The following is a 19,105-nucleotide window of genomic DNA, read 5'->3' on the forward strand; positions in this document are numbered from 1 at the left end:
GCAAAAATCAGAAGTTAAGTAAATAGCTATGTGCAAATCTTGCAAGGTGATATATTTAAAGAAGCAGTGATTACTATCCTGAGGATACTATCTTGAGGAGCGAGAGAGAGATTTCAAAATAAAAAAATACATAAAACACTTAATTAGATGCTTCATGGATGGATGGAGGAACGAAGTGTGTGCAAGTGAATAAAATATCATAAAAAAAACCAACCACCACCACCACCACCACCTACATACAAACAGACAAAAGCCCAGAATAGGTCCTCCTAAAAAGAGAGAAACTTTCAAAAATTTTCCAGCTCATTAGGGACATCTGGAACAAGAAGACAGAAAGCATGGATGAGGATGGAGAAACTCATTGATATTCACCTCCAAGTAGTAGGCGACAGCCTGGGCAGAGGGAGGTGGTTTGAAGGAGTTGAAGGTGGCAAATAGGCATCAAATCTTTTAGGCACTGCATTCTTCAATAAAGGTAAAGAAGAACTGTTGTTTTGTGAGCAAGATAATACTGAAATAAAGAATCTGTAAGGGAGGAATTCCATGTGATCTCCCAGATGCTCTAGGGTCCAGAAGCAGGTTTGGAAGAAACATATGGGTGGTGTGAGCCAGGACGGGGGGTTAGTGGTATGAATGGAGCCATGTGGAAGAAGGCATAAGGAGTCAAGAGAGGAGGAGAGAGTGGAATTGAGTGAGTCTACCATGAAATCAATAGAGGTGATGTTGAAGGCATGTCAATTAACTGGCTTGAATCTGATGCCAAACCAGTCAGGAAACCATCTTTGCAGTAGCAAACTGTATGATGTAACAAATCTCTGAGGTTTGGTTGCAGTGCCATGCGTCTGGCAGGCTCTCCTCTGCCAAGAGACACCATGTCCATCAAGCTCTTAATACTGGGAGCAGAAGACTTAGCCTGTGACTCATTTTGTAAGATACGTTTTTTCCCCCCACAAGCTGGAATAAGGAGAGAGCCGTGTTAAGTTTATTCTACACCAACTCATCAAGAACAGGATATAAGAGTACAGAAATGTGGGAGGGAGCCTGGTACAGGTATCTATCAATCTTGGCCCTTTGGCATTTCTGGCTCTGGACAAATTTGGTGTTGGGCATCGAAGATGGTACTGTTCCCTTCAAGACAACCTCAGCCACAAAGCTACATGGAGCAATTCAATAACACACAAAACGCTGATGCAACTTAGTCTCAAATTGACAAATGTTGCACACACATGGAGAGGGGGATCTGGAGCTGCTTGGAACAAGAAATTTGATGGTGCTGGAGTTGGATCGGTATTTCCTCTCTCAGCATCTTCTACTTTTGGCACTTTGGTGGAAGCATCACCTCTTTCAGTGATCTGGTATTTAATACTGTCTACTTGGTTTGCTAATAAACCAAACTTCAATATGCTCGATGGACTTTTACTATGAGGCGGTTAGTGCAGATCACCTTCAGACAACCAAGTAGACCTTCTAAGTTTTGATGAATACTGCCTGTGAAGTTATGAGTGGTGCTAACATTGAGTCCTAATAGTCAGCAATGGAACTCAGATTAGACCTTTGCTTCAAGACAAGATCCTCTGAAGTATTCTGGGCTGATTTCAGGTTTCTCTCAGCATGCCCATAGGATCTTCAGGAGCTCCCCTCCCAATCCGATGGCTCCACTGGACAGCTGGATTATAATTTCAAGCAAGTCTTACATCTGAGCAGAGCATGCTTGACTCTCAAGTACAACATAATGTGGTTGCAATCATGTGTGAGGGGCATTGCTAGGCTGCATCTGTAGCTCTTGAAGCCACTGGACTTCTTCCTTTTAAAAGACAAGATGACATCCTGAAAAATGATACAATTCACAAAGCACTGAGTGCCAAAGCTTGACTCAATGCAAAACAGAATAAAAAAAATAAGTGTCATGTGTTGAGAAAGCAAGTCAAACAAAAGCATCCAGGCAAATAAATGTTTGGCTCCACAAACTACAGCTATCCCAAAGCAAGTAAGGAGTGCAGCACATCCAGAAGCAGACCCCAATGCTGTGTACTGAGGAGCTGGAAGTCCCTCACCACAATTTATAGAGCAAAAAAAGTATCTGAACAAATAAGTGTTGAACAAAATCTTCAGAGTGAGAGTAGCAGAAAGGGCATTTGGCGTAACTCAGAAGAGAGCTGTAGGGCACGTATCTCAGATCATCCAAAAACAATTGGCATGCAGAAACACAGAAATATTTAATAACTTACTAGAGACTCAGAAAAATCAAAGAAAAGAATACCTGGTGACTTGTTGAAACAGTGGGCTAAGGGAGGGTTGGAGCAGTGGTGGACTGAAGATCTTGGTGCAGCTAAGGCAGTGAGCTTGTTCACTGACCAAAGACAAAGATGAGCTGGCTAGAAGGAACTAGGGACTAAGGCAGTGCCAGTTGATGAATTCTTGTACTGAAATACCACCACTCAAAGGGCAAAAAAAACATTGAGAAGGTGAGTTACTCTAGTTGTATGAAACTGAAGTATGAGAATGATATCTTTAAAAAAAATACTATTTTCTTTTTTCGAGAAGTGATTTTGTTATTTAATAGGAAGATGATCAATTCCCTATTTAACATTAACAAGTAGTTACCTATTTAGGATCATGTGGAATGTTGGTGTTGAAAGAAAAAGTCATTGTGACAGACTATTGCATGTCCTGACAGATAGGGATTTTACTTGCTGTATAAATACTGATTAATTTAGTACTTAATATTAAATAGTTATGCTTAACATATATTTCTACATCATGTATAATATGATGCATAATATCAAGTAGCAGAGGGATAGTCGTGTTATTCTGGATCTGTAAAAAGCGACAAAGAGTCCTGTGGCACCTAATACGTCTGTTAGTCTATATGGTGCCACAGGACTCTTTGTCGCTTTATGCTGCATAATGTGCCTCTCTCTCTCTAGTAATGATATAACTGCTCAATGTGTTATCTTAGAAAAGAAAGGGTTAATTGACACATAAGTGTACAACATTTGTGTGTGGGTAAATGGAAAGAATCTTTCACTTAACATGTTCATTAAGGCATGCCACAAACTGACTGATAATAGTTAAGAATGGGTGATGAATTGTAAAGCAAGGGCAAGAGGATAGTAAGAAAGATGAGCCATGGGAGACAGAGAAAATTATCAATTAGGTCTGGTCTAAGGACGGATGGTAGAATAGATGCTGATACAATAGTGGACTTCGGGAGAATACATTCACTTGGAGGAAAACTGCAATCAGACTAGATTGATTTTAGTAATGGTAATAATTTTTAGCAATATTAATGTAAGGTGTTTCTCTGTTTAAATATAGTAACTTGTTCTATACTTTTCCTTCTTCCTGAATAGAAACTTCAGCTAAATGTTTGTGTTGCAAAGTGCAAAGTAAAAGTAGCAGAAATTATCTACAATGGTGGTCACTAAAAAGTTAATATTTAACAATTATAGCTTGGTATCTGAGATACCAAATTTATGTTCTATTTAAAACGTAGGAAAATAATTGTGGCATCTCAAAAAAAAAGCTGTGGGGTAACTGCATATTAATGATGACCACTGTAGGAAAGAATTTAATGTAGAGAGGAGGGAAACTGAATGCTTCAGGGGATTGGTAATATAAACACCTTTTCATGTGTAAAGCACTAGTTTTAAGCTACCCCAAATTGATAAGAGACCAAAGTCATTATCATCAGGTGAATAGCCTAAATAAAATGAACTGGTTTCAGTGCAGTTCCTAGTTGGTACCGATTTTCAACATTATTCAAGAAACAAACGGGAGAGGAATCTCAGAATCTCAACTATCCTTTTCTCTCTTAGTAATTCCTCCAGAGGGGTATTGAGATACATTGGTGGGTCACTGCGGGGAGGTTAACAGTGCAAATGCTTGTGTTGTACCTCTTCTGTAACTGAAGAAAGCATTTCAACCTACAGTATAGTCAATCTGTCCCTTTCCACAAGTTGATGGCTGCTCCACAGAGCCAAAAGCACAGGTATGTGGTAGGTGCAGTCCACGGAGTTCCTGACAGCTGTATCTTCAGCAGTAGGAGGGAGACCCTGGCACACATCTATCTCTGCTCCAGTGCACCAGGTTGCTTCCCCACTTCTGGCTCCTCAGAACTTTGTGCTGAAGTTCTCACACCCTTTTCCCACAGCCTTTCCTGACCATGGCCTCATGAAGACACGACAGCCTCGACTAGACAACCTCCTCCTGGCATTGGCCAGGATGGCCATATCTCAGGTTAGGAGCAGAAAGCTTGACAGGGAGGTTCTCTGTGACTGTGCAGATTATTTTCAGTCCCTACTTGTCTCATGTATCTAAGCACAGCTTCGCGTGGCATCCACTAACTCCTTGGACTGCTTCACAGAGCAGTGAGCACTGACTGGCGGACTGCTTGGTATCGACATCCAGTTCCCTCATTTTATATCTATAACCTGCATTCCTGTTCCTGGTTTTTTGTTTTGATTAGTTTCCCACCCTCCTATACCATGAAATTAATGATTCCTCAGTTCTTGTGGCCCTTCCCTTGAATGAGGGGCAGGCCTTTAGTACTAAGTGGGTTCCTCTCACCTTTGCAGAATTTACAAAAGGAAAAAAAAAGATGGACAAGACACATCTATACCTCTTTTCTTCATTTTGTTTGTAGTGCTCTCCAGACTACAGTTCTTCCCACACCCTGCATTGTCACTACTGATTTATAAATCACACTCATACTTTTGAACTTACCTTGTCGAGGAAGGTGGGGCGGTCCATGGAAGACTCTTTGGAGATTGATGGTGGGCGGCAGCCAAGGGGTTTGGTGACCATTCCATTATAGTCGGTCACTCCCATTCCACGCTTGTCCATTTCCACCTTCTTTTCCAGCAGAGCACCTGCATAGAAGGATGGAAGCAAAAAAGGGGCTGGTGATGCAAGGGGAAACTGAGTCTGCAAAAACTTCTGAAACCAAAAACAACAACACTAGTGTCAGTTATACACCTATTACAATTAATATTAATTTTAAGTAGAAAACTAAAATACACGGTCTTTGAAAGCATTACAAATTACACTCTGGGGTTCGGCATAGAAAATAGTCACAAAAGTGTACGTGTTTTCTTAAAATGCTCTTTAGGAACAGAGAAGCTAATTTAACTGGAACAGATCAAACTTCATAATCATGTATCCATCTACTGAAGTGCCTTTTATGAAAGGTATTGGTTAGAAAGACACTTACTCATGGCCTGATCGAGATTCATATTGTTGCTCTTCAAGGCCTCTTCTGCTGGCTCTCTCTGCAAACAATAATGTGGGTTTGGTTATATTGTGTTTCAAGCAAGAACACATTTACAGGACTCCAAACCAAATGGGAAATTTCAAGATTTTCTTCAATACTGGGGTAACACTGACATGTATTAACTGAATCAGATTACGTTTATACATAACTTTTTTGCTTTTGCCAATTATGGCATGCTTCCCAGAAAGATCTGGCCTGTCTCACTGGGCAAAATGTATGTTATTCTCTATAAAGTTAAATTATATTCTTTTTATAACTGAATTTGTAACCTTATGCAATGGATAACTTTAAAAATACCACCACACACACCTGACTAACCCCCCCCCAACTACATAATACTCCCTATTTCGTTTGTTTAATAGGGTAATGGGGAAGACAATGAAGACTATTAACAAGTTCAAAGTAAAACCCAAGATTAAAAAAGCTACAAACAAAAGTTCTATAGGTTTCATCAAAGTTAAGCATGTCAGTATCTACACTCAAGGGGTATTTTACTTGCTCTTTCGAGGTTTCACAAACTATACTAGAGTAAATGGCCAAATATAGTTAAAACAACTGATTTCCCATTTAGGAAACATTTTTGTATCTGCAAACAGAAAGGTCAAAAATATACACTACAAGCTACAAAAACCAAGCTATAGAAAATACTAGAATATGAATGTTACTCACTGGGAAGCCCATGTCTGTGAGCTGTTTTATCAGACGGTTCATGATCCAGGCCTCATCTTGCTTACTAGATGTCTTCATGCCCTAGGTAAACAAATGGGAAAGACCATTAATCATCTATTTTTCATATTTATAGCAATGAGATGCAGCAAAATCTATGGCAGGTTTCCCTTATTAATACTGTATGTTGCTTCAGGGTATATTCATATGTATATTTATAACACATTCATGAAACCTACAAAACAGAATAGAATTACACTCCTCTTCTTCCCAGAGGGCACAGAGCAAATTTTACCTCACCTGATCAGGTGTTGTAAAGAACTACTTGCTATCTGCCTGATACGCTGGATACTGCAAATAACTAATCCTTTCTCTGAACAGCATTACTCATTTCAATTATCAGTAGGAAAACAAAATAAAGTCACTCAAATTTTGACATAGTACAAGTTTCCTCAAAATACCCAACAAACTGAATTTGCAAACTTAATCTGTCAAAGTCCATTCAATCCATTGGCTGCATTGAAAAGATTGAAATAGATATCTTTAGTAGAGCTCTGGGCAACTTCTCCACTTCAAGACCCTGAAGTGCAACTCCCTGAATTACAGAGGAACAAATATTAAGGTGTGGGATAGTAATATAAAAAATGTAATACTGGATCAAACCAGTGGTCCATCTAGTATAACTGACAATTACAGAATAAGCTGCTCACAAGCAAAGCTAACTCTGCAAATCAGAGGCTGGTTCATGTCCTAAAATCTAAGGGTCTATATTTCTTGTAATATAAAAATTCCTAAATGTGAAGGTTCTCTTGTTTGAGTTTCAAATTGGTTAAATTTCGCTCTGTTCCCATATCAGTTCAGGCAACAAAATTATACATTCTCCTTTCAGATGTAGGAGACAAAATAGATACTTTTTTTGCTTATGAATTAAGCTGGACCATTTCTTAAGAGAGCAACATTTGTTTTTTCCACTGCAAATGAAAATGTTTAAGAGGTCACCAGTATGATTTTTTTGTTAATATATAAAAAGATCTTCATAATACATAGATGTTCATGAAACTGGTGAAAAACAAAAACAATCAGAAACATCGGACACCACTCTAAAAGTAAAAGACATTTTTGTAGCCTTCCATCCACCGGGCCCACCCCCTTGGGAATATTCTACATGTTAAGACATCCTAGACACACCTACAACAGATTAGCTAAAGTGTATTCAAGGGAACAATATTTTGTTGTCTATCATTTAATATTTAATAGGACTACTTTTACTTTAGTTGCCAGCACAAGTGTATATAAATCCATTTCCTACAGTACTGTACTCATTTTCACCACTCATGATGAGACAGACTTTCATTCAAACTCAGAGTATTAATCTTACAGAAAGCATGTGTAACATTCAGTGCTAGAAATGCTGCACTCTAACCCTACTGATTTCTACAATCCATCCTTATCACTGTCCTACCTTTTGAAGTCCTTTCTTTGGGGCATTCCCCCATGAATTACAGGAGGAGTTACTCTCTTGTGAAGCAGTATTATTCCACATATCTCCTTCTTCATCTTCCCACTGACTAGTACTGAGGTTCACTTCATCCCCACCACTGCCCCAGCCTTCTTGCATAGATTTAGAAGCTGGGGGGGAAGGAAATATTTCTGTTAATTTTCTCTAGACTTTAAATCCTTTAGTTTATATGCACATCCATCCTATCTTCATTATCTTAGCATCTGAACATTTTACAGAATTACACAGGTGCAACGTATAGTTTAATCAATATTAATCTTTTGTTCCCATCCCTGAAGCTGGAGGGAAGGGATAAAATATTTTTATTATTACTGTGGGAAAACTGTGAAGAGCGGAAACTTGCTTATACTCTGAAGGAGGTGAAATTTGGTGGTCAATCCAATCTCTTGAGGAACAGGGCTCCAAAGCCATGCAGCCATTAAAAATATATAATCTCCTGATCTCACGATTCTTACCCTTTTAGTTGACAATTTCTGTTATTCCTAATGAACAGAGATTATAGTTGCTGAGACAGAAGCAGATCCGAAAGTGGCCTGAACCAAACATATCAAGCTCTCTGAGGATTAGGACATGAACATGGAATTTGGCGGTAGTAAATGAGTTGCAAATAGATGTGTAAGGAGAACTGGGATGATCTACTTCCAATTGTCCTGCCCTGTGATGCTCAAAAGGTGGAATGTCACATTTTGAACCCCCTATAGATTTTCCAGGGCTGTCAATTTCTTCTATGTACAACATGTTGCAGTAGTAGAGCTTAGAAGTTACAAATAAAAAGCTCACCACAGCCAAACTGGCATTCTACAAGATAAGGTGCCACCTTGAGGCCAACTGTAGATGAAAGAATGTGCATTTGACAGCTAATGCTACTTGGGAATCTAATAGTAGTAAACAATCCAGGACTGACTTGAGGATATGAACGGTTTTGATGGTTGAAGGGTATATTCCCTCTCCCACTCATTCAGTTTAAGATGTTTCAGATTGTTAGTTCTTAAATACAATCCTCTTCCTACCAACATCACTTGGGTCTTGACTGAGTTTAGCTGCTTTTCATCCAGGTAATGATCTCAATTACACACTTGGGGATAGGACTGTTAGCATCTGAGGAAGAACAGAACTGGGTGTCATCTGTGTAATGTAGGCATTTGACGTCTTGGTGTCTTGCGATTTCCCTTTTCTGTATCTTTTGCTGTTTATACAGAGTTGCTTCCAGGATACACATATATACATACAATAAGCAATGTATTTAAATCCGACAGTCCAGTAAACAAACTTGATTTTCTAAAATGTTCTAAATGGGACAAAGTTAGTGCACACACCAAAAGAATTGAGATAGTTTACTGAGTTGAGAAAGTGGAAGTTATATATTGATATCACCTTGTCCTTGTTTAAAATGATGCTATTATATTCTCCAAACTAAAAACAATTTAAAATGCAAAAAAAAAAAAGGGTATGGGAGAGCAAACATGAGTGAAAAATATACAAAAGTACAGATGCTGTTTACCACATTTTCCACCCTACTTCCCAATGCCATCACAATAACAGCAGTGTGAGAGTTCACCTGGCTTGCACAGTGCTGGGGCAGCAGCTGGAGCATTCGCTCTTCCGTAGGTCCCTGCTGACTCGGCAGAATTATCTCCCCACCCTGTACCACTGCTGGGGGGTTTCCCCCATGCTGAAGTGCCATTATCAACTGCAGCAGAAGGGGATGAAGGCTCTCCCCAAGAAGATTCAGTCTTTGCGTGGACAGTAGGCATTTCTCCCCAGCCTGCTGAAACAAGAAAGATAAAATAAACAGTTAGTCCCAAAGGAAAAAAAATGGAAAACAACAGTGAACCTTTCTGAATAAATTTCCAGCTACATCTATCGTTGAGAGCATAAAGCAACGGGTAGACACAATGGCTTGAATTAAGCATGTAAAAATCAATTTGACTTACTCTCAAATTTCTTTTTCTTAATTGAACTTCATGGTATGCATCTGTCAAGATGGAAAAATATTTTCTACCAACTGCATAAAGGCAGATGTTCAAGCTTATCCATACTGCTATACAAATGTACCTCAACTCTGATATGGAGAAACCACTCCCTTTCTCAGATGAATCATCTCCTTAAATGTGCCTCTTCAGATCATACAAACCTGTCTCAAATGGCAAATTAAGTGGTTTTGTATCATACACCATGCTATTAGGAGGCTGTAAGATCACTGAAAATATCAGGAGGAATCTCAACTAGAGTTGAACCCAGAGGTGCAATTCTTAACCAAATAATTTTAAGCTATTTTTAGTCCTCTTAACCATTTGAAGATGGTCACACTTCCTTTCTTGTGCTCTAGAAAATAAAATACTGTATTTGCCTGAGTGGCCACCTTTAATGTGGTCATATATTTCATAAGCATTCCAAAAAGTTTTTTATTATGGGGTTGCAGGAAAGTGTGTTTCCCTCATATTCCCTCCATCACTGAGGCCCTGTGCTGTAACAAACATCCTTCCACACCAGGACTAGATGGGACTGCAACAACCAACTATGGCTACACCAAAACCAGTTGAAGGGATTGCTGATACAAGGTACTATTTCCCAACCAAAGTGGTTTTTGTATTAGTATCTTAATGTCTTTCAAGAGATTACTTGGTAAGTCACTGTAGCTTGGCTTCAGTGCAATGTTTTTAGCCAAGTCCATCTCCTACTGATTTTACCACTTAGGATGAATCTACCAGGAATTATGGCATAGCTCTTGGGACCAACAGAAAAAAAAGAGTGGGATATAGTACAAGGGAAAGGTTCCATTTAAAGTTGTAATTACCGCCAAATTAGGTCTTCTTAAGTCTGTTACACTACAGAAAGCTTTTCCTGGTGGAAAAGTTACTCATTCCATTTTTTGTTGTATGCTCATTTCAGTGTACTTGAGTGTTAGCAATTAAGTAACCAACTTTGTCTAGAAAGCAAAACAAGATGTAGACAAACATAGCACCTACAGATTCTCTTGGAGAACTGAATTGTTTGGGCAAGTTTCCCAAAAGATATGAGTGAAATATTTTTTATTAGAGATGGACTTCAAGTCAAAGTAAAGCATACACACTGGGTATTTATAACAGGCAGTATATTACTGGGGAACTGAAAGACAATGTTATCTTACACAGAACTGAAACTGTAGTACATTTTCTAAAGCTGGGGTTCTCAAATTTTTTTTTGCTGCGCCCCCCTTTGAAAATTTTTCAGGCTGTGAAGAGTTTCACCCCACACAAATACTCTTGGTACTGGTCATAGCTTTCGCAGCATCAGTGCAGATTCCTACAGAGCTAAGTAACCATACCATGCCACCGTTACTTCTACGCTGCTGCTGGCGGCAGTGCTGCCTTCAGAGCTGGGTGTCCAGACAGCAGCTGCTGCTCTCTGGCCACCCAGCACTGAAGGCAAGGAAAAAGGACGAGCAAAGAAAAAAATCACAGATATTTGTTCATTTAAAAAATCTGTCCATACGGAAATAGGAGGACCACTAAAAGAGGTCATGTCCAGGGAAACCCAGGCGTATGGTAACCCTATTTTTGTGATCTTGTGACAACCCCCCACAAGAGCCTTGCGGCCCCCTTTTGAACTCCCAGTGTGAGAAATATTGTTCTAAAGTAATCACAAAATAATTAGATCACATGCAAGCACAAAGTTCAAAAAGTACAGCACAGTTCAATATTTGAGCATAAGCGTAAAAAACCCACTATGAACAGGCTGCCACCCAATCCAATACCCAAGGCTAGTATTGTTATAATTGAAGTTATACATCACTTCTGCTGCAGCACGGATTCCTTCTGGGAACAGAAGCTTGTGGGGGTGATGCTAATGGTCCTCTCCCTACTCCAGAAGTAGGAAGATTGTGGTGAAAGCACCTGGAGCAGCACACTCCCTTACCTTAGATAGAGCAGAATCCATCTGTTTAACAGGTATCAGTCATTTCTGACCATCCTTAATTCCCTTCTACTGTATAAAAAGGGTCTTTTCTCACTCAGATTAGCTTACATTTAAGCAATGTCAGAAGAGTATTATCTGATTTGATTATATTTTTTTTTCCTTTTTCTTCAATAGAGAAAAACTCCAGCAAGTCCTGATATTTTAAAGAACTATTTCCCCTGCCAGAAGATGAAGCCTCTTGGCAAATCACAAGATATTTGATTTCATTTGCTCTACCTCTTTAAGCAGCAGGTAAAATGATTAAGAACAGGTGCCATTTTAACAAGGAGCTCTACATTTGCAAGTAATCCCTATGGTCATTTCTGAGGGAACAATCAGTCTAACTCTGTAACCATGGAGGTGACACTGTGAGGTCAAACTCCATGCTGCTGCCATGTACCCATAACTTGCACTAATGCTTCAGTCTTGGTGTGGCTAAGCCACAGGCAGCATACTTCAATTCACCAGTAATCTGGCAACTGGCCAACACACAGCAAAAAGTTTGCTCACTTTTAGATATTTGGATGACTGTATTGCACTTAATGCTGAGATAAACTATATACACATTTAACTTTAATATATAAATCTCCTTCCTTAGCAGCAAGCTCTTCACTCTAACTCCAATATTTTTTACAATAATCGCCATGTTATTCTTGACACAAACACTGATTTCATGAAAAGAACAGGAGTACTTGTGGCACCTTAGAGACTAACAAATTTATTTATTTATTGTTCCATAAACATCATTTCTAAATTTGCATTACCATAAGAAGGGATGATTGTCAAATTATTTTCATGGAATTTGTAACAGATTTTCATTTTTCAAACAAACTCACTGTGTACTTAGTAGTACCAGAATGTATCCAGGTGCTCCCTTAGGAGCTGTTTTCATGTTAGATTTTTAACGGGAAACAAGAGAAATTTTTAATCAAACCTCTTCATGACTTATCTAAAATTTTTATTTAAGCTTGCTTTTGGTGACAGTGGGTCAAACCCATTTAAAAAGATTTAAATTTCATTATTTCAAAATCTTCCTTCCTCTGTTCAGGAGACATTCCTACCAGACAGGAGCATGTATTCTGTTTTACATATATGTTGGCATAATGAAAGAGATCAACTATTCACAAACAAATGAAGTAGGAAAACTTGAAATGCATCTGAAGTCCCAACCAGAAAACAGTGCATCTACAGTATTATAATCTTTGCCTGTGCATGCACAGCCCATGCTGAAAATTATAACTAGTTCAACCCCAAAATTTAGCCTCAGCACATGAATGCTAGAATTTCAATAAAGGGTATTAGTTATTAATAGGGTGTCAAGCGATTAAAAAAATTAATCATGATTAATTGTACGATTAAAAAATTGTGATTAATCGCACTGTTAATAATAGAATACCATTTATTTAAATATTTTGGGATGTCTTCTACATTTTCAAATATATTGATTTCAATTGCAACACAGAATACACAATGTACAGTGCTCACTTTATATTTATTTTTGATTACAAATATTTGCACTGTAAACTTACAAATGTAGAATTATGTACAAACCTCCCCCTGCATTCAAAAAATAAAACAATCTAGAACTTTAGAGACTACAAGTCCAATCAGTCCTACTACTTGTTCAGCCAATCGCTCAGACAAGCAAGTTTGCTTACATTTGCAGAAGATAATGCTTCCTGCTTACATTTGCAATGCACTGTTGTAGCAAGCGTTGCAAGATATTTACATGCCAGATGCACTAAAGATTCATATGTCCATTGATGCTTCAACCACCATTACAAAGGACACGCGTCTAATGTTGATGACGGGTACTGCTTGATAACGATCCAAAGCAGTACGGACCGGTGCATATTCATTTTCATCATCTGATTCAAATGCCACCAGCAGAAGGTTGATTTTCTTTTTTTTGGTGGTTTGGACTCTAGTTTCTGCATCAAAGTGTTGCTCTTTTAAGACTTCTGAAAGCATGCGCCACACCTCATCCCTCTCAGATTTTAGAAGGCACTTCAGATTCTTAAATCTTGGGTCGAGTGCTGTAGCTATCTTTAGAAATTTCACATTGGTATCTTCTTTGCATTTTGTCAAATTTGCAGTGAAAGCGTTCTTAAAATGAACAACATGTGCTGGGTCATCATCCGAGATTGCTATAACATGAAATATATAGCAGAATGCGGGTAAAACAGAGCAGGAGACATACAATTCTCCCCCAACGAGTTCAGTTACAAATTTAATTAATGCATTATTTTTTTAAGAGCGTCATCAGCATGGAAGCATGTCCTCTGGAACGATGGCTGAAGCATATGACTCTTTAGCGTATCTGGCACATAAATATCTTGCGATGCCAGCTACAACAGTGCCATGTGAATGCCTGTTCTCACTTTCAGGTGACATTGTAATTAAGAAGCAAGCAGCATTATCTCCCGTTAAATGTGAACAAACTTGTTTCTCTTAGTGATTGGCTGAACACGAAGTAGGACCGAGTGGACTTGGAGGCTCTAACGTTTTACATTGTTTTGTTTTTGAGTGTAGTTAGGTAACAAAAAAACCCTACATTTGTAAGTGGCATTTTCATGATAAAGAAATTTCACTACAGTGAATTGAAAAATACAATTTCTTTTGTTTATCATTTTACAGTGCAAATATTTGTAATAAAAATACTATAAAGTGAGCACTGTATGCTCTGTAGTTTGTGTTGTAATTGAAATTGATATATTTGAAAATGTAGAAAAACATCCAAAAATATGTAATGAATTTCAATTGGTATTCTATTGTTTAATAGTACGATTAATTGTGATTAATATTTTAAATTGTGATTAATTTTTTTGAGTTAATTGCGTGAGCTAACTGCGATTAATGGACAGACCTACTTAAGTAAAAAATCCAAGGCAGCAGTTCTCTTCTTGCTCTTTACAATAACTAAATTCAATAATATTGACTAATAACCACAGATTGTATATAATGTATGAGTCATTTTGATTTAAGTGCTCTAAGTGTGTTAAGTATAATATAATGTAAATCATTACCAATAACAATGGAGTTAGCCCTTACTAAAATATTACTTGTAATTACATAAAAACAAAATCCATTTGATACAAGTTTTCAAAGCTGTTTTAACAGATGAGATTAAATGCAGGAAATTAGCAGAGTAGATAAAAATGATAGGTGGTGTGGAAAACTCTACAATAGCTTGGGTGCTGCTAAAGATTAACACCCAGAAAAACTGCAGACAATCTTGGTAATTTAAACAGAACAGCTATGAATATTTGTAATTTTTTCATTTTTACTTTCTTCCAAGCTAAGTATAAAATTTTGTTAATGCCGTTACAAAGCTCTGTGCCAACATTTATGACTGTACGCAACTGCTCTGCGTTAGGGACTTAAAAAGATGGGAGAAGATTCCATTATCAACCTACCGATGCAAATTATGTTATAGAGCTGGACCAAGTGTCTGCTTACCCAGTATTCAGAGGGAAAGTTCCTCTTTTTATTTGTTCTGGGGTTCAAAAATAAGATGAAATGATTCATACCTGTGGCACATCTGTGTGGAATCTTAGTTCAACGAAACTCTGTTTTCCGTGCCAAACTTTTCTCTGCCTGCCCAGTCCAAGAAGCTTTCCTATTGGTAGGGGTATTGCTTTCCACTACTACTTTAAATTTCATAATGGAAGCAGCTTATAAAATGAGCTAGAATGGTTTGGATGGAAATTATTTAAAGTGCTTTTAAAACCTCTCCAATCTGTCTTTTGGAAGGCTTTGGGAAAGACAATTTCTATAACAGCTTAAACTATTCAAATCACTTTGTTGGTTTTCTACAGTTCTGCTTATAGACAATTTATGTTTTTACATTTTTCTTTACAGAGACAGAGGGGGAGAGAGAGACACAGATATAAAGTGTCCTGAGAAAATATCTCCATGGTTTTAGGCAAACACAGATGTTTTTAAAACAGAAATAAAGTCCATAAAAGGGCTTTCTCCATGGCAAGAAAGTATTTATTTAACACTGACATTTCCAGCTACTATTTTAATGCTGTAGACCAGTATTATCAATACACACAGTGACCCTATTAAAAAAATATCTTGGGAACAATAGCAGGGTTTGTTTACAGAAAGATAAAGCATAATCAACATTGGGTCTCAGCCAATAGGAAATCCAGCCCTGGATAATCAAGAGAAAATGAAATGTTTACCAAACTGTGCCAGAAGGCAGTTATTTCCCCTTAAAAATCACTCTATAGGCATTTGATACGTTATTTTTCCTCAGATTTATTTTATTCACTGCAAAGAAGAGATACTGGATCTGAAAACAAGCAAACAAAAATCAAGAGGCCTCATATAAGTTAAAAAGAAGCAGATTGCGTTCTAGAACAATGAGATCGCCTTATAAAATTGGCTGGTAACAAAACAACCACTAGTCAATCTGTCACTAGACAGTCTAATAGTACTGTGAAATAATTAAGCTATATGTGGCTATAAACTGTTAACTTATTAAGTATCTGCTGATAATATTACTGGCTAATATAACAGCTTATAATAATGGATTTAATCACAGACAGACTGAATCAAAATGACAAAGACAGATTCCATAGTTAACACCAAAATTATTTTCCACAGCAAATTCTCCAAATAAGCCAGGTATCACCAGGACCCACATGCTAGAGGCTTGTGTGTACACTCTGAAGAATTTAAAGTTTTTGTATATTAGTATCTTAATAATCAGAGCCTCAATACTGATATAGCTTTCATATCTGCTCTCCTATGACACACCTAGGAGTACAGTGGAGAGTAATCCATCAATTCTATATTTTCTACCTCACATATTACATACTGATGTTGGATCAATACATCGCCCTACTTGAATCGCAAGATGATTGTCCAAAAATTGCAGCTGCGTTGCTGATAAACCATGGAAAATTGCAGAAAAGTAATAATAGAGCTTATTATTTGTAGTAATAAGATCCATTATTACTTTTCCATGATTTTCTGCTGTTGGTCACACGGAGCTGAGAGCAGGGGCTCCTGCTGTCAGCCACCTGGGGCTCAGAGCGGCAGCTCGGGTCTGACAGTGCATGGCAGGGCTCCTGCTGTCAAAATTGTGATGGAAGCCTAATATTGCAGGATCTGCAATTTCTGCAAAGTCGTGAATTAAGTAGGGCCTTAATTATAAATGATATTTAAATTGCCACTGTGAGGTAACAGTGCAGAAGTACAAAGGAACCAGTGAGGACTGCAAACCTTTGCAAGACAGGTATCTCAAAGTTCAGATACTTATTCAAACCCTGTCAGCTCCCCAAAAATCCTCACGCACACAATTATCTCCCTATACTTGTCTTTGAGAGGGAAAGCCTGGTTGCTGCAACTCTGCCAATCTCACTCAATCTGATGCGATTGGGGATACAGCAGGCCCACTCCCTGGACTCTGTAGGAGAAGCTGAAGTTCTTCCAGCATCTTTGAAGAACATGCTCCTCTTCTTCTACACAACAGCACCCTCCCCCTCTCTCTATCCCATTCTCCATATGGGAGGAACGGATGCTACTGATAAGAATTATGCATCTATAATTTAGATTACACTTTACAGACTAGACAAATCAGAACTACTGCCATCTGCTTGCTTCTTCTGGTTGATATGCCAGTGTTTTGATAAGAAGCTCATTGGGAAGCATACAGGTGTGAGCAAATTTATCGTGTTATGTATGTCATTTTATTTTTGACAATATAAAAGAGAAAGTCCTCAGAGTATCTTGATCAAAACTGTATCACCACCTGCTTCCAGGTCCTGTGTTCAAAGATATTTTAAATGTTCTGGGGATGAGCCACTGCACAGCAATATTTTAACTTGTGATCCACTGTGAGCCTAATGGACATAAAGCACTATGCTAGAAACCTGGAAGGGATTGTTTGCTGCAGTACATGACTCTGGAGAATAGCTAACTAATGCTGCAGTGCCCAAGCTATACGTTACATAACAAACATGATTCTGCCAGAAATTGTAATTGTACATGAATCTTTCGGCAAATGAATTGGCTCAGTAGTCTAAGGGTGAAATCTGAAATACCTCTAGACTCCTTGGAACCAGAAGTTCAAATTCTGGTAGGATCAACTCTACCCTTTATCATGCAAAATCAAAACAGTTCCATTCACTATTTTGTGCAGATTTTTTGGATCAGAACTTAATAACTGGCTCTACCTAGATATTAAAGATCCAATGGAACTTTTTCCACAAGAGTATATGTTTGACCTGTTGTGAACAAAATTGCTTTTTCCCCCAGAGTCACAATGTGCGGGCTGCCTGTTTACCATACATCCATGCCACAGGAGTGGAATAGAATAGGTAAATTCTAGGCAGAACTGGCAGCATTTTCTATAGTCAGCATTGCCTAATCTTCCCATTGTAACTTGTTACAGTTGCTTATAACTTTGCCAAAGGTTAGCCGTTTGGGCTGAAACGGTCTATATTTGTTTTCTGCCTCAGGCTGAATTTGTTGGGAAAATTTCAGTAAAAAGATTAGGAAAAAATAGGTAATATTAAAAAACTGCCCAACTATTTCTTTGAAAAGCTCTGGCACTTCTGGATTTGGACCACAAAGTTGAAGTTTAGCACAGATGCCTCTTGCTGTCCCCAGGAAAATTCACCCAGATTTGTCAGACTTAGAGGCCTTTGAAAACTGTCATTTACATATGCTCTGTAGAGGCTGTTTATATACTTACTATTAAAATCTCTAAATGTTCCATCTGCACTGAGCATGCCCCAATCCTACTAAAGTTTGCTATGCCAATTTCACTAAGTATGGTCCCAAGCTCCATGGGAGGTTGCTACACAGTGGGTATGGAGCTTGAGCTCTGAACATAGATGAAGACAGGACAAGACAATGTGTTGTTATTTGTATTTCTGTAGCGCCTAGGAACCCTAGTCATGGAGATTTAGCCTCAGATCTTGTACGTACTGGTGTTAATTCTGTACCTTTAACAACTCTTATTACTGAGCAAAGCCTCATACAACATCTGTAAAAGTTGTTAGCGTAAGAGAGGTTGCCCCTCACTTACCCCATAACTTGGAATAAAATGCAGTCTTTAATGGCAGATATACTTCTTGGGCTCCTGAAGGAGCTCCATGCCTTTCAGAATGAATGTTCCAAAGCTACATGTATGGGTGTGCTGTCTTTTACCACTAGACCACATGTTCTTCCTGATCTATTACTAGAACCCAAGATTCCCGATTTCCAACATTGCTCTGCTGTCTAGCAAATAACAAACAACTGGCAAACTGTGTGTCACATCCCTCTTCTAGTGGTTGGTCTACACAGAGGATAACTGCCCACTACTGTTACCAGTTACTGCAAGTGATATGCTGTGGATCTAAAGGTCCTAGGTTCAAACCGTGCAGATCTTGTGCAGGGTTGGTATGGTTCCATGCAATGGAATGTCTGTTGTCTCAGTTTTGGGTTTTTTAAAACTAAGAAAATGCATACAAAAGATTACATTAAAAGGCCTTTAAGATGGCAAAGTTCAGTACTACTTCTTACTGTATGTGCAATGTGCCTGAGTGGCGCCAAATTTGGTCCGCTGGTTGGATCATTAGCTTCCCCAGTATGGGCCAGGTACTGACAGGGAGTACAACTCAGAGCCCTTTAAAACTTTTCTTATAGCAATTTTATATTAACTAAAAATAACTGAGAAACACTCTTATTTGAAATTTTGCTACAAAAAATTT

At 38.3% G+C, this 19,105-nt stretch overlaps 1 protein-coding gene across 8 annotated transcripts in view; it reads right to left on the reverse strand.

Annotated features, from left to right (window-relative positions):
• TNRC6C (trinucleotide repeat containing adaptor 6C) overlaps positions 1 to 19,105 on the reverse strand; it is a 578,100-nt gene that overhangs the window by 31,965 nt on the left and 527,030 nt on the right. For 7 of the 8 annotated variants that reach the window (XM_054047763.1, XM_054047759.1, XM_054047762.1 and 4 more), the window contains 5 exons: positions 9,016 to 9,225; positions 7,401 to 7,567; positions 5,942 to 6,022; positions 5,213 to 5,270; positions 4,726 to 4,871 (listed from right to left, as the gene is read on the reverse strand). In XM_054047763.1, the coding sequence (XP_053903738.1) occupies positions 4,726 to 4,871; positions 5,213 to 5,270; positions 5,942 to 6,022; positions 7,401 to 7,567; positions 9,016 to 9,225 (662 nt within the window). The remainder of the gene's footprint in view (positions 1 to 4,725; positions 4,872 to 5,212; positions 5,271 to 5,941; positions 6,023 to 7,400; positions 7,568 to 9,015; positions 9,226 to 19,105) is intronic. The other variant, XM_054047761.1, reaches the window with a different exon arrangement.

Source organism: Malaclemys terrapin, chromosome 13, assembly GCF_027887155.1.
Source record: "Malaclemys terrapin pileata isolate rMalTer1 chromosome 13, rMalTer1.hap1, whole genome shotgun sequence".
NCBI classification, from domain to species: Eukaryota; Metazoa; Chordata; order Testudines; family Emydidae; genus Malaclemys; species Malaclemys terrapin.